Consider the following 16,427-nt stretch of genomic DNA (forward strand, 5'->3'; position numbering starts at 1 on the left):
TTTGTTTAAAATTCATTGTGGTAATGTCTAGAACCAAAATTAGAAAAATGTTGTCTCTGTCCAAATATATATGGACCTAACTGTATATCTATAGATAAATCGATAGATTTATCTATAGATAGATATATCTATCTTTCTATCCATCTATTTATAGATATATCTAATCTATCTGTGAGTAAACATTATTCTTCAATGGAGTATGTAAAAGAAAAGTTTGAACAAGGAAATTACATCACAATTCTTTTTTTTGTTAAATAGTAGATCTTTATTTAGCCTACAAATATGCATAGAAATCCACTTGGAAAAAAAAAACGCGTGAAAATCCACATAAAAAATGCATAAAAAACGCATCAAATCTGCACGGACTTTCAAGTGCGTTTTCTGCCAAGAGAGGAAGAATCTGTGCAGAAAATTCCACAGGCAAATCTGCAACATGTGGACATAGCCTCTACAAGTAAGGGGATACATATGGCGTCTAAGAATACATCATTCTCCTAGAAGCAGGAGCAGTGCTGTAGTGTGGCCAGTAGTGGGCGCAGCGAGGTTGGTTTGAAACCTTGAGTTCTCACCTGGACGTCCCTGTCCTGACTATCAGCATCATTAGTGAAGGTACAGAGAGAACAGTGGAGGAGGAGGAGGGAGACCCACAACAACAGCTGTCTCACTTCCAGCAGGCTGCTCCTGCCTGTCACTTGCCTTACGGAGATAAATGAAGCTCATCCCTGACATTGTGCTCTGAGGGGCTCATTCATTAGGTGCCAGTCCCAGAATTCTCCCAGCAGAGAACCCCAGAGCACTTCCTTTATAAAGACAGTGGCTTGGAGTGAGTTTTGCTCCTTGTGTGCACTGTATCCTCCTCCCACCTCCTCCTCCTCTTCAGGGATCAGCCACACACCATGGAGGACAGCTGCAGCCCGCAACCTCAGGATCATGAGGGCGTAGAGTCTTGGCTGGATGATCACTGGGACTTCACTCATTCCTACTTTGTTAGGAAAGCTACCAGGTAAGGAGGGGCAGGGGGCATCATTTGGGTGGCACTAAAGTAGAGGCGCATGGGCATGATTCATCCATAGGGGGCAACATTCACACTGCACATTGGACAGCACCACTAGTGTGTACTAAAAGGTAATGAGGGGCGCTGCAGACATTGAAAGAAGGATTGTGATGCCAGGTGGGCGCAGAAACTTTACCTGACACAACAGGTGAGATGGGGAGGCATATGCGTAGCATGTGACAGGCATGCCCTATAATGTGCCTGAGTAATGATGGATGATGCCCAGAGGACATGTCAGTGCAGTGGGTAGTGGGGGACATATGAGCGCAGGACAGTGGGGGGCAGACAGCTCAGTGTAGTTACTTCCGTCTATCTGGGTGGATGCCTTTAGGAAGTTGAGGGAAGCTTCAGCTGATACCAGAATTTTTCTATAAGAGATAACAATTGTTAGTCTCACAAACCGTACTATCAAATTAAAAAAAGGGGGAGAAAGGGTTAAGTAAGTGTAGAGAAAACCGTGATTTCACACAAAAAAAATAACTTTCATTGATTTATGTGTACGATATAGCTTCTGTAGAATTATTTACAAAACGCCTCCTTTCTTGGGGTCTAGATGGGTGTGTCGAACCTGGGAAATGTCTCTATGACTTATATAAGACTCCTGCAACTTCTAGTTATTCGCTATTATATGACTTTTATGAAGAGCATTGAGGGTACTGTTATATGGACGGGCGTATGTGTGCTTTATTATTTGCTCTTCGTTAGGAATAGTACACACATCCATGTCATATGTCCGTGTGCTGTCCAATTTTGCATCGGACAGTACACGGACCCACTGAACAGAATGGATCTGTTCAGACATTCGTTAAAATGACGTCTCGGAGAACAAGATCAGTGAAACTCTGAGCACGTTCTATTCTGATCCCATTTTGAAGACCACAATAGGACGTACTCAATTGTGTGTATTTGCTTTCCTATAAAAAAAAATCAGCACACCGATACTTCATAGGGATGTGTGACTGCAGCCTTAATACAAGTTGTCCGGATTTCTTTAAGTCAATGTTGTTATGTGATATGTGGCAAATGTTGGCATCTTTCCTCCATTCATAAACATTGATGAGTGGCTCCCAACTTCAGTGTTTCTTCCTTCAGCTCATAGCAGAGCCCATTGTGCCGAGCACAGCAGAGAGGACTTTGTAACAATGTTATCGTGTAGCCTCACGTGTGTTAAGAGAACACCATGTGCCTGTAGCTGCTCTATAGCGAGCGAACAGCTCGCTCACAATCATTAACAGTACAGGCTGCAGGCAGGCTGGGTGCCAAGTTCCCTTACACACCGAGCCTTCCGCTGCGCTGTGCTGGTAGCACAGTGTTATAGATATTGTTGGACAATCTGTATTTCTGAGCCTCTGTCTCTCCCTCAATAGAACTTTTCTTAATCTAGCAGTGTCCCAAAGCGAGTTTCATGCTCTGCTTCTTCTGGGGGGCGAAGGGATTTTGAAGTCATGTGATTGACAGTTTCATTAGCCAATTACATTGATTCTGCCTCCTGGCCTCTATCTCCAGTTTTACCCACATAAATTGTACCCGTTTGTTTCATTAAGTGACGGAAAGAATAGTTTTTGCTTATTCAACGCCGATATTTGCAGCATTTATCACTCATTACGGCTCATATTGATAAATTTAACGATTGGGAGAGAAAGTTATTTTCATATGGATTAATTGCAGGTCCGGAGTAATGAATGATCAGAGATTGGACTTTATCACTTTTGTTACTGGCTGCTGGGTAATGCATGAATTTGCAAAATATATTGTAATAACAAAAACTCAGACTTTAGGGCATTTTATTTTCATATTTGTCATTGAGGCATGAAAATGCGGTATTGACTAGTCCCTATGATAAATGTTACACAGATTGCACTGTAATTAGAAAATATCATAAATTGCATGTAAAGATGAAGTAAATAGTCTCATTCAATTCATTCAGTGACGCATACGTTCACCTCTATGTAAGTTTTATGCCACTTTGTACCTTCTAATGTGATAGATAATACCACTTTATCATAAGAGACAGCCAAAATGATTTGATTTGTTCAGCCCCTTTAGTTCAACTGAATACATTTTAAAAATCCATTTGCTTCCTGGCATTTTTAAAAGTTGCCCCCTAGTATCTGAGGATTAAGATGACGTATGGCCCACCCTTTTATGGCGTTTGGATCAGTTATGCCTGACTTCATATTGATTTACTTCCTGAGATTGTTGAGATGTCTTATGAAGTCTTTCACTACCATTTTGTCATAATTTCTAATATACAGTATCTCATATGTTTGCCCATTCAGAGTACAAGTTCTCTGCATGTTTAACCCACATAAGACAGGCAACAGGTACATTTCACTCTACTCTTTTTGTGGAGCTTGTAATATGCTGTTCTTTCTATATATAGAATGGGCTTCACAAAGAATGGAAAGAAACCAGCAAATTTATTTATTTTTTTTTCTTTCCCATTAATTCATCACAGCACTGTTAATACATTACGGGGTAAATTCTTATAAATGGTTTCTTTAAAGATGGAACATTTTTCCCACCATGCTTAAAATAAATTTGCAAAGGTAGGCATGCAGGGAGAGCCCATCGCTGTTCCTTGTATTTGAAGGCAGAATCAGATGTCAAAAGTGAAATAATTCCTTATCAAGATCAATTACCGTATTTGGCCTTAATTACAAAATAATTTCTAATGGGATTACAATTCTTGCTTTTTTAAATTAAATTCAACAGCCATGCAACTGTTCTTATGATCAATACTTGTATACAATCACAGAGAATTTCATTCTGGTCCAGACTCATACCATTCATTTCCTTCAAGATTTGCATTTTATCTCTCATAACAATGCAGATCATACACATAATGTTGTTGATCGTGGTCTATTCAGTGACTACATCTCTCAGTCACACTCCTTTTGCCTGACAAAATTGCCTATTGGTTGTGGTTTTTTGGACTTTGGGCAGGGTTTAAAATGTGGCAATTCTTAGGTGCCTGATTAAGGCTATGTTCACATGGCCAGTAATCATCCGGTGAAACGGATCCAGCATCTATCCGCTAACAAAATAAAGTTGTGCAAACACAACTTAATTGTCTGACTAGAAAAAAATGGATTTTAACTGATTCCTTATTTTTTAACATTGCAGTCTATGGAAAAATGGTTTTGTTAAATAGCCATCTGTTTTTCTTTCATTTGAAAAGAATCCATTTTTTGCTTATTGGATCAGTTTCAAATGGATGATTGCCTGAAGGTTCACATGTTCACTGGTATATGTTAGTACTTATTTTTCCACCTCCAGCAAAAAATGAATCCTTTTCAAATGGCTATAACGTTTTTGAAGTCCATCCATGTATATATGTAGTGTACTAGTGTCTGTCCTGGCCCTGTAACTTTGACTCTGTGTGCACTTTCCGGCACATCTCTTTTTCAGACTGAGCAGTTACTCCGGAGATAGTATTGATGGTGACTCATTTCCATCACCCAATTTCCCCCAGTATATACCACCCTTACATGTCATCCCAGCAGTGTGGCAGGTCAGAGAACTCCTCGTAACACACTGATAATAAACCGATTATGGATCCACACTCTGCTCGGGTATATTTGTATCATTCTCCTTCCTTTCATCAATGGAGATCTGCAGCTAAGAACAACAGTACAAGTTACAGGGTGGGGGATGGGAAGTAGAGACAGGAAGATTCGCAGGCTGCTTTATACTATGTTCTGCAATCCTCAGATTATTGCTAGCTTTCTATGAGGACAGCCTGCTTGTCTTTCCTAGGAAACAGTGGTAGTGGGGACAATGATCCTATTTGGGAGGGGCTGATTCTCCCCAGTACTTTCCCTATACTGAGAGCTGCAGTAATTCTTTCCCACAGTGCTGGGGTGCAGTCATCACAATGCAGAGGGGGTGGGGATGTCAGGGTGACCTGTGGAGCAGGAGGATGTGGCAATGATGCCTAGGACTGGCATGACTGAGGGGTGCTGCGTAGCCTCCGGCTATTTCTACTGTCTGCACATGTTTTATAGACAACCAATACAAAAGCATGAATGACAATGAGATATATAAAAAGCTAGTAGTAGGTGAAGAACATACCGTAACTAGCATCATTCAAGGCATGAAAATGAGACATGAATTTAGACAAAATCAGCGTAAGTCGTACTATAATAAAATAAAAGTATTCAAAACTTCAATATAATGCAAAAACGACAGTGAATACTGACACCTGATAAGACTGAGTTACTAAATGTGACTAAACCAGCCAGATGCTAAATACTATATGTCGGGATTCAAACATTCCCCCTTACATGTCCATTGACCGTAATGAAGAGACTTTGAAATGTATTTGACCTATCTTCTGGCATTGTCTACCATGCTATTGTTTTTTAGTATAAAAATGTGATTTTGATGGAATAGTTATTCTTGAGTATTTTTCTACTGTGGATCCATCTTTACTTCGTGCGTTTTGTACTGTCACTTTTATGGTATCTAGCTCCATATCTTGGAAGCCATTCACATTGCTCCTTGTTGTCACTATCATCAGGTGTTGTGCCTGAATCCATGAAATACGGGATTTAGACAGGACCTCTGATGGAGCCAAAGAGTACTATGAGTAGTGTTGAGCGATACCTTCCGATATCGGGAAATATCGGTATCGGATTGTATCGGCCGATATCCAAAAAATATTGGATATCGCCGATACCGGAAACCAATGCAAGTCTATGGGAAAAAATATTGGAATTAAAATAAGCCCTTTCTGTCCTTGTACATCCTGTTCCGGAGGGGGGAAGAGTGTGGGTGGTGCGTGGGCGAGACTGCGTGTCTGTGCAGGCTGCCGGGGGTCTGTGCGGGCCTCTCGGGGGTTTGTGCGGGCTGCCGGGGGTCTGTGTGGGCCTGCCAGGGGTCTGTACAGGCCTCTAGGGGGTCTGTGCGGCCTGCCGGAGGTTTGTGCGGCCTGCCGGAGGTTTGTGCGGCCTGCCGTGGGTCTGTGCGGCCTGCCGGGGGTCTGTACGGGCCTCTCGGGGGTCTGTGCGGTCTGCCTGGCGTCTGTGCGGCCTGCCGGGGGTCTGTACGGGCCTCTCGAGGGTCTGTGTGGCCTGCCAGGGGTCTGTGCGGCCTGCCGGGGGTCTGTACGGGCCTCTCGGGGGTCTGTGCGGGCTGCCAGGGGTCTGTGCGGGCCTGCCGGGGGTCTGTGCGGGCCTGACGGGGGTCTGTATGGGCCTCTCGGGGGTCTGTGCGGCCTGCCGGGGGTCTGCGGCCTGACGGGGGTCTGTGCGGCCTGACGGGGGTCTGTACGGGCCTCTCGGGGGTCTGTGCGGCCTGCCAGGGTCTGTGCAGCCTGCCAGGGGTCTGTACGGGCCCCTCGGGGGTCTGTATGGCCTGCCGGGGGTCTGTGCGGCCTGACGGGGGTCTGTACGGGCCCCTCGGGGGTCTGTATGGCCTGCCGGGGGTCTGTGCGGCCTGACGGGGGTCTGTACGGGCCTCTCGGGGGTCTGTTCGGCCTGCCTGGGGTCTGTGCGACCTGCTGGGGGTCTTTGAGTTTGGCAGTGATTGACATCGGGGCAGCACGGTGGCGCAGTGGTTAGCACAGCAGCCTTGCAGCGCTGGAGTCCTGGGTTCAAACCCCACCAAGGACAACATCTGCGTGGGTTTCCTCCGGGTACTCCGGTTTCCTCCCACAGTCCAAAGACATACTGATAGGGAATTTAGATTGTGAGCCCCAACGGGGACAGTGATGATAATGTGTGCAACCTGTAAAGCGATGCGGAATATGTTAGCGCTCTATAAAAATAAAGATTATAAAAGATTATTAGCCAATGATGGGACAGTAAATGTAAAAAAAACAAAAAAAGCTACATACATACATACATACATACTACTACATACATACTACATACATACACACATACTACACACATACATACATACTACATACATACAACATACTACATACTACATACATACTACATACAATACATTACATAAAATACATACATATAGACATACAATACATATAACATAGAGTACATACTCACCATCACTTGTCATTTTGATCCCCGAAGCCAGTGACAGCTGTAAAAAAAGATTAAAATAACAAACAACCAATATACTCCCTGATCCGCAGAAATCCACGAGTGTCCCACGACGATCTCCCGTGGAGAACGACAGCATCAGCTGATGTGCCGCTCTCTAGGGGCTCCATGAATATAATGACGGGAGGAAGGTATCCTTCCGCACTGTATTCCTCCGCCGCTGTAAAAAATATAGTCCCTAGTCTCACTTTTGGCATTGCTGTGTGAGAAATTTTCCCACGCAGCAATTGCCATAAAATGAGACTTTGTCCTAAGGTAATCTCTCAGTGATGCACTGCAGGAGCCATTGTCTCCTATCAGTGTGTCACTGAAGGTCCTATAGAGCAGTGACATCACCCGATGTCACTGTTCTATAGGGGAGATCGTCGTGGGACACTCGTTATTAATTGGACTACGGCGGACAGGTGGTATACGGTTTATTATTTTGCATTTTTTGCAGGCGCTGAAGTATGGTAAGTATGGTTAAATGAAGAATATTAAAATACTTTTTTCCTAATGTGTGTGTTTTATTAACCCTTTACTAGTATTGGATTAATAATGGAGAGGCGCCCCCACAGACGCCCGGCAGGCCGCACAGACCCCCGGCAGGCCGCACAGACCCCTGAGAGGCCCGCACATTCCCCCAGCAGGCCGCACAGACCCCCGGCAGGCCTGCACAGACCGCCGACAGGCCCATACAGACCCCCTGCAGGCCCACACAGACCCCCCCACGGTCACGCACAGACCTCGCCCGCACACACAGACACGCAGTCTCCGCCCACGCACCACCCACACTCCATTATAGTGCATAATTGCACTATAGGAACTTCCGATTCCGGTTTCTGAAATCTTAAAAGTATCGGAACTCAGTATCGGAAATCCGATACAGCGAATATCGGCTGATACCCGATATTTGCAGTATCGGAATGCTCAACACTAACTATGAGAGAAAGTGAATTTAAATGGACTCTGCTTGCGCTTTTTTTCAAGACACGCAGAGGAAGCTATATAATTGGGGACAAAAAAATGTCCACTACAGGACAACCACAGCTTAATTCATTCAGCTCTCCATAGAAAATAAAAACAATATATACATTACTGACAGTGGATGATTTGAATATGTTATGTACAAAGACCCAGAACCAAACTGGATGTCGAAACATTGCATCAGGAACAGTACAGGAGGTAAGTATAACATTTTCTAAGTTTACTCAGGTGAATCTATCAATTAAGAAGGGGTTATCCAAGTTGTGAACAACCCCTTTAAACTCTATTTGTCTCAGTGAAGTCTATGGCTCCATCTGAATCATGGCTGAATCCCTGAAAAATGGGATTTAGACATAATCTCTGATGGAGTAATGAACTAAAATGAGCCAAAAAAATGTCAAGGAGAACACCCGGTGGAAGGGGCAAAATGCTTTGAGAATGGCCCCTTTTCCCGATTTTGTAATAGAGATTAAGAAAAATAATATATTGATAACTAAGATAGTGCTCACAAATATTAGAGCGGACACAAAGAGCTCAGGTACACAAGTTACCTAAGTTTTAGAGGAGGAAAATAGAAAAAAAATTGAAGAAAAAAATGTGGTCAATTCTCTACTAATATCCCCCATCCTGGTATATATATGTCCCCAATTCTGGTACACATGGCCCCCTCATCACCATCCTGGTATGCATGGCCCTCTTATCCCCATCCTGGTATACATGGTCCCCTCATCCTCATTCTGGTATACATGGTCCCCTCATCCCTAGCCTGGTATGCACGGCCCCCTCATCCCTATCCTGGTATGCATGATCCTCTCATCATCCACAGCCACAGCAAGTACATCCAGACTATAAGATGCGCGCGCCCCATTTTTCTCGAAATTTTTGGAGGAACAAAGTGTGTTTTATAGTCCAAAAAATACAGCACTTGCAAAAGATGCAACAGTGCAGACTTTGAGAAGACATTGGTAATCAACTAACACTATTTATTTGACTAATAAAGAAAGAAAATCTTTCTGTAAGTGTATAGAAGTAAGCACTAGATTATGGAGAACAGTAGCAAGGTCAATTCAATATGTTATAAGATGCTCAGAAAGCAGCACTGCGACTAAATATAATATCTATTCAACGTTCTATTTAGGTACACTCTCATTATCTAGTAAGTAAACGACGGTTGATCAGTAATGCTCACCCTTTCTGTTTCAGCTTAACAGGCGTCACTCTCACTACTAGGCCTGTCAACGACTTATTCTCTTTAAGCGAATTGATCGCTATACTAACCCTGATGGGGGGGTCAATGGTATTTCCCGCTAGGCTGCAAGACCTAGATGTGTGAGTCACTTGGTGCATAGTGTGCTCGTTACAATGGCCATATTCTTCCTGTGAAGAACGGGTATGGCCCACACCCTGTAACATACATCCACATTGGAAGTAAATGGCAACATGAAAAGTCCTCTGCTACAGCCGGATTGCCTCTCGAACCTGGTTTGACTCTGGTTACGGTCTTCTACTGGTACAGGTTACAGTCTTCTAGTTAGCTAAAGCCTTCTCCAAGATCTGACCACTCTTGGACTTTTGTGACGATGGTGGCTGTAAGCCAAATTAAGTGGCAACACATTCTGCCTGATACAGGCTCTGGCACCAACTGCCCCCTTCTCTGCCTGTCCAGGCCTTTCATATTTAGCATCTACGACACAACTGTAACCAGCGCCGTCTTCAAATTCTTCCCTAATGGACCAGGTTTTCCACTCTGGGGTTCCTACTGCTGTTTTCCTTTTTGCTTTCACTGTCTTTATAGCCCTCGATGATGGTGTTCGCTTGCAATTACTCGGGTAGGCGCTAACTGTACTCATCTTTTATTTACCTCCTTACACTCCGACAAAGTGTGAATACTGCAGCAAATCAGCAACTGCTGGGGGATGAAGTTTGAGACCACCGGGGTATGCTGACTACAGTATCTTTTTCCACTGTATCAGATTTCTGTTAAAGCTGTGTTCCAAGTAATATGGCCATACAGTTCTGAGGCCACAATCACACAATGAATATTTTATTAATTTTAACGTCAGTATATGCCAAAATCAGAAGTGAAACAATCACAAGTAAAGTATAATAGAAACACGTCACCACTTCTGTATTTTTTACCCTCTCCTTGTTTTGGCTTACAAATACTGAGGTAAAAAACTCTCCAAATACTGATGTAAAATATTGAATGTGTGCACCCAGCTTTGTCAGGTGACTGAAACTATTTAGTTATTCTACTATACATCCTTTGTATCAAGTAGGCCTGCCATTCAGGACTCTAGGAAAGCTGTGTGCCATGCAGCATTCTTAGCAAGGCCTATTTCACACATTCATGTATCATGGTCTGAGTAAGGAGAAATGTATGTATTGGCCACAGGTCTTATATCACCTGAACTCCACGCCCTCATAGACATATATGAGGCTGTTAATTTGGAATCAGGAGAGATGTGGCCAGTTTGTGCAATATAGTCTATACTCCTATGATGATACAGTGGGAACGAAAAGTATTCATACCCCTTTAAATTTTTCACTCTTTGTTTCATTGCAGCCATTTGGTAAATTCAAAAAGTTCATTATTTTCACATTAATGTACACTCTACACCCCATCTGGACAAAAAAAAACAGAACTGTGAAAATTTTAGCAAATTTAATAAAAAACAAAAACTGAAATATCACATGGTCGTATTCAGACCCTTTGCTCAGACACTCATATTTAAGTCACGTGCTGTCCATTTCCTTGTGATCCTCCTTGAGATGTTTCTACTCCTTCTCTGGAATCCAGCTGGGTTTAATTAAACTGATAGGACTTGATTTGGAAAGGCACACACCTGTCTATATAAGACCTCACAGCTCACAGTGCATGTCACACCAAATGAGAATCATGAGGTCAAAGGAACTGGCCAAGGATCTCAAAGACAGAATTGTGGCAAGGCACAGGCCCGGCCAAGGTTACAACAGAATTTTTTCAGTACTCAAGGTTCCTAAGAGCAGAGTGGTCTCCATAATCCTTAAATGGAAGAAATTTGGGACCACCAGAAGTCTTCCTAGACCTGGCCGTCCATCCAAACTGAGCAATCAGGGGAGAAGAGCCTTGGTGAGAGAGGTAAAGAATAACCCCAAGATCACTGTAGCTGAGCTCCAGAGATGCAGTAGGGAGATGGGAGAATGTTGCACAAAGTCAAATATCACTTCAGCCCTCCACCAATCAGGCCTTTATGGGAGAGTGGCCCGATGGAAGCCTCTCCTCAATGCAAGACATATGAAAGCCCAATACAGCAAAAAGGACTAATAAAACGTAACTTTTAATACTCAAAAAGTAACCTAAAAAAAAAAAACACAAATCACCCAAGTGAAAAATAAACCATAACAGGGGCTATGTCTCTACCATATAACGTGATGGTCCATAGAGACTAGTGAGCCCTCTATAGGATAAAACAGAACTCGACTGCAATAACAACAGCCAGAATCCTGATTGCTGAGGCAGTGAATATGACAAAGCTGTGCCACCAATGTTTATATGTGGACACAGCAAATCTACTGCACTCAGTCACATAAGACCAGAAAAAACAGTCCTAGCTTATATTATAAAAAAATACTTGCTGGTGTTTAATAAATGTACATATAAATAAATAAGGAACGGTCTCACCAATTCCAAAGCGAGGGCAACGGAGCACCAGATAATCCCCTGTTAGGTAGACATCCAGGATACGAAGGGATGACAGTCCCTATATCAATCCCTATGGGGCTATAAATAGTCTATCCCCCAAAGCTCCTGCCCTTACAAGGGCAGTCCACAACTACCCCTATACATAGGAAGCCCTGCACTCTCCCTTATAAATTCGTCCCTACGCGTTTCGTCCAAGACAACTCTTCAGGGGACATGCTTGCTTGTAGAGAAGGAGTGCCTGCTTGACAGCATAGAGGGCGGCAGGACTTTATGTCCCTCTACTTTAATATTTAGGCACTCCTTGACTGAGTGCAGTAGATTTGCTGTGTCCACATATAAACATTGGTGGCACAGCTTTGTCATATTCACTGCCTCAGCAATCAGGATTCTGGCTGTTGTTATTGCAGTCGAGTTCTGTTTTATCCTATAGAGGGCTCACTAGTCTCTATGGACCATCACGTTATATGGTAGAGACATAGCCCCTGTTATGGTTTATTTTTCACTTGGGTGATTTGTGTTTTTTTTTTAGGTTACTTTTTGAGTATTAAAAGTTACGTTTTATTAGTCCTTTTTGCTGTATTGGGATTATTTATAGGATTATTTATTGTATTTATTACACAGATTTTGCTTTGTTATCAAGACATATGAAAGCCCACATAGAATATGCTAAAAAAACATGAAGGACTCCCAGACTATGAGAAATAAGATTCTCTGTTCTTTAAAGATAGACCTTTTTGGTGATAATTCTAAGTGTTATGTGTGGAAAAAACCAGGCACAGCTCATCACCTGCCCAATACAATCCCAACAGTGAAACATAGTGGTGGCATCATCATGCTATGGGGGTGTTTTTCAGCTGCAGGTACAGGACGACTGGTTGTCATTGAAGGAAACATGAATGCGGCCAATTACAGAGATACCCTGGATGAAAACCTCTTCCAAAGTGCTCTGGACCTCAGACTTGGCTGAAGGTTCACCTTCCAACAAGACAATGACCCTAAGCACACAGCTAAAATAACAAAGGAGTGGCTTCAGAACAACTCAGTGACCATTCTTGACTGACTCAGCTAGAGCCCTGACCTAAACCCAATTGAGCATCTCTGGAGAGACCTGAAAATGGCTGTCGCCCAAAGTTCACCATCCAACCTGACGGAACTGGAGAGGAACTGCAAGGAAGAATGGCAGAGGATATTCAAGGATGCTCAATACTGAGCAAAGGGTCTGAATACTTATGGCCATTTGATATTTCAGTTTTTCTTTTTTAATAAATTTGCAAAAATTACTACATTTCTGTTTTTTTCTCAGTCAAGATGGGGTGCAGAGTGTACACTAGAGAAAAACAATTAACTTTTTTGAATTTATCAAATGGCTGCAAAGAAACAAAGAGTAAAAAAATGTAAATGCTTCCTGGAGCAGAACAATATTGTATCATACAATTAGGTTCTGTAGAAGGACGTAGATCTGGGGATTTATTATGATGGAATATAGGCTGAACTGGATGGACAAATGTCTTTTTTCGGCCTTACTAACTATTTTACTATGTTACTATGTAAAAGGGTCTGAATACTTCTGTACCCACTGTACTTGGATGTCTGAAGTGGCCCATCATCATGGCTACATAGAAAAGTAACAGCTGCTGAGCTGCGGTTCACGGTAACGGCCACTGCACAGTAGAAGGAGCTGTGCTACTCCACTTCTTACATGATTTACACCCCGCAAAGGTCATAACAGCTGATTGGTGGATGTGTCATGTGTAAGACCCCCAACCAATGTAATATTTATGACCTATCCAGGGATCAATAATACCCTAATAGTGAACGTCTTTAACAACGTTGAAATAAACTTGCCAGGGTAACTTGTGTGCAACTCAACATATAGTTTTCCTGGAGTGACACAATATATATAAGGCACCCATGTAGATGCAAGGAAAAGAGGTATTTGAAAAAAAAATTTACATAGAAACATTATTTTAAAAATAAAGCAATGTTATTTTTAATGTGAAATCACACGCTAAGTTTTCTCTACACTTATTTTTATATCTTTCTTCCCCTTTTTCTAATAGGAAGCTTCAGCCGAGCGCTGTCCTCCCCTATAGACACTGATATTACTGCATTGTATAGCTGTCTCCTGCCGGGTGCGGTGTCTGTCATGCGGCGGCGGGGAAAACTTGTGCATGAAGCTTCAGCTGCTGCTTTTACAGCCTCTCCTGCCCACGAACCAGGGGCTCAGGCTAAGAAAGTGGGCTCAGCTTTGGTTCCACGTGGTACCTCCAGCGACAGCTCTGCACGTGTGCACTGCACCCTACAGTAAGTGCTCGGCCACTGTGACTCTGAGGGCTAAGGCAGGAAAACAAAGAGTGAGTGCAGTCTGTTCCACTCCTGTGGTGCTTTGCCTCATCATCCCTTCTTCATCTCCTACTACAATACATATATATATATATATATATATATATATACAAATATATATATATATATATATATATATACCGTATATATGTAATTTGGAAATTAGCTGTGTACTGGGAGTTCACTTACTTTCTCTATGGTGACACTGGAGTGTACATGATTGTGTCCTAATAAGGAAAGGAAAGAAGGAGCCTGGCTGAGCCTTGTCTCCGGGTTCCTCACATGAAAAGAGCTTGTGAGGAACTATGCAGAACATTAACCCATTCATGCAAGTGCTTTCTGCAGCGTAGTCTGAAGTAAAGCCGAAGCTTGGCATCTAGATTCACTTTCTTCTCAAAAAATTGAAAGATCCAAACATATTTAGGCGTAATGGAATGACAATGTTCAGTTGTTGAAAACGATTGTCCAACTGCACAATGGTTGAAACCGTTGTTTCGGACATCAAAGGAACTTGGTTTCTGAAATGATTATTGCTTCATGTGATTAAAACTTATATAGAGGAGAAAACTTGTCTGAGAATCCCCACTGTGGAACATCCATGCAGACGTACCATAGTCACAGATCTTAGGCCTCATTCATGCATATGTTTTTCACATACTTGTCCTATCCATGTTTTTCACAGATAGTAAACGTATTCATTGAAGTCTATGGTGCTTTTCACATGTCTGTTTTTTTGCAGACAAGCATCCTCAGAAAAATCACAGAGATGTGATTGTTTTCGATCAGAGTCAAGGATAAGAACTACGTAAACAAGTTTCTGGCAATAGACGACAATACATACATGTGCTTTCTGTGATTAACATTGCAATGTTTAGATGTTTGGCAATTTGTTTATTTTTTATGATGAAACACTGAAGGTAAAACCTGAAACATGGGGCAAGCATTGATGAGACTCCGATCCAGAACACTGTTGACACTCGGACTGTTTATTTCGCGTAAAATATCATGAATGTCTGAATGAGGCCTAACCGAGAGTCCCGTTCACACTGCAATGGTTAACGGTTAATGGTTTGTCCTTTTTGATCATAGACCAGATGCAAATTTATTAGTACTTTCTTATCAAGTCTCCCCGAAAGCTTTTTTGTAACTTTTTCACAGGCGCTCCTCTTTGCGCTAAACTGAAGTGATGCCGTTTTTTATTTATTTTAGACCTGTACATTATGTTACTGTTATGTGCTCTTGTCAGCACGCATTCTTTTTGAGCACTCAGATTTCAGAGCAATCGATGAGGTGCTAGGAGGCAGTGACAGGTTTGGGATAATGGTTTTTAAATTGTTTCCCTTGCACATCTGCAGCCTTTGAGCATGCCCGGATCGGTTTGCATGCCTCCGTAGCATGCAGCCTGAAAGCACAGATGATCCAGAGAGATTGTTACAACAGATTAATTATTGACTAACATTAGTAAAGCAGTGCTCTTAACCACCTGCTTCCCTAAAACCATCTGTACCCGGCCGATGAGCTACCTCTAAAACATATGGAAAAACTCTTCTTGTGCATCACGGAGCTCAATCTTCTCTTGGAAAGAGTTGATTGTATTTGGACATCCTGGTTTTATAGACAGAGCTAATAATATCAGTCATATTTTATATAGTGCCTTATCTTCCTGCGCTGCAGTTCATAAACTGGGATAAGTACTTGAAAACATTTGGATAAGGCTGTGTTCACATGACCATTTAGCACCCGTCCGTAATATATCCAGTAGAGAAAAAAAATGACGGTCATGTAGAAAAAAAAAAGAAATGCAAATGGGTACCAAAATAAACTCAAAGTTCAGTTAAAAAATATTGTGATTTCCATATTATAACCATTTTTTGTTCCATTTTGGAAAGATCTGTTTTTCATAGTGGTGTTTCGAAATAACGAGTTTTCAGGTCATACTTAGTGCTTATAAATGGATCCATTAACGGATGATCATGAGTTATGATACGTTTCTGATAGACTTTCATGTAAAAGAGGAAAATGGAAGTGTCTGATCCAACTGCTATCGGTTTTTAGATGAAAAAGAAAAGATAGAACTGATGAAAACAGAAGACATTTTTGGAAAAATAAAACCCATTCAAATGAATGGGTCTTTTCACTGAAAATTTTATTTTAATTTTTTGTAACTCCTCAAATGGATCATAAAAAATGTAAATGAATATGTGAACATAGCCTAAATCTTCATTTAGAAAAAGCAGCTGTGTAGTATTATTCTATGGTAGGAGTGATCTTTCTGAGATGTTATGATCTAAGGATTTGTACGGAGTTA

At 42.1% G+C, this 16,427-nt stretch overlaps 1 protein-coding gene across 2 annotated transcripts in view; it reads left to right on the forward strand.

Moving 5' to 3' along the window:
* Positions 1–587: 587 nt before the first annotated feature.
* PDE5A (phosphodiesterase 5A) overlaps positions 588–16,427 on the forward strand; it is a 518,628-nt gene continuing 502,788 nt past the window's right edge. For both annotated transcript variants that reach the window (XM_069743739.1, XM_069743740.1), the window contains exon 1: positions 588–1,003. In XM_069743739.1, coding sequence (XP_069599840.1) covers positions 897–1,003 — 107 coding nt within the window. In that variant the 5' untranslated portion in view covers positions 588–896. The remainder of the gene's footprint in view (positions 1,004–16,427) is intronic.

Source organism: Ranitomeya imitator, chromosome 1, assembly GCF_032444005.1.
Source record: "Ranitomeya imitator isolate aRanImi1 chromosome 1, aRanImi1.pri, whole genome shotgun sequence".
Classification (NCBI taxonomy): domain Eukaryota; kingdom Metazoa; phylum Chordata; class Amphibia; order Anura; family Dendrobatidae; genus Ranitomeya; species Ranitomeya imitator.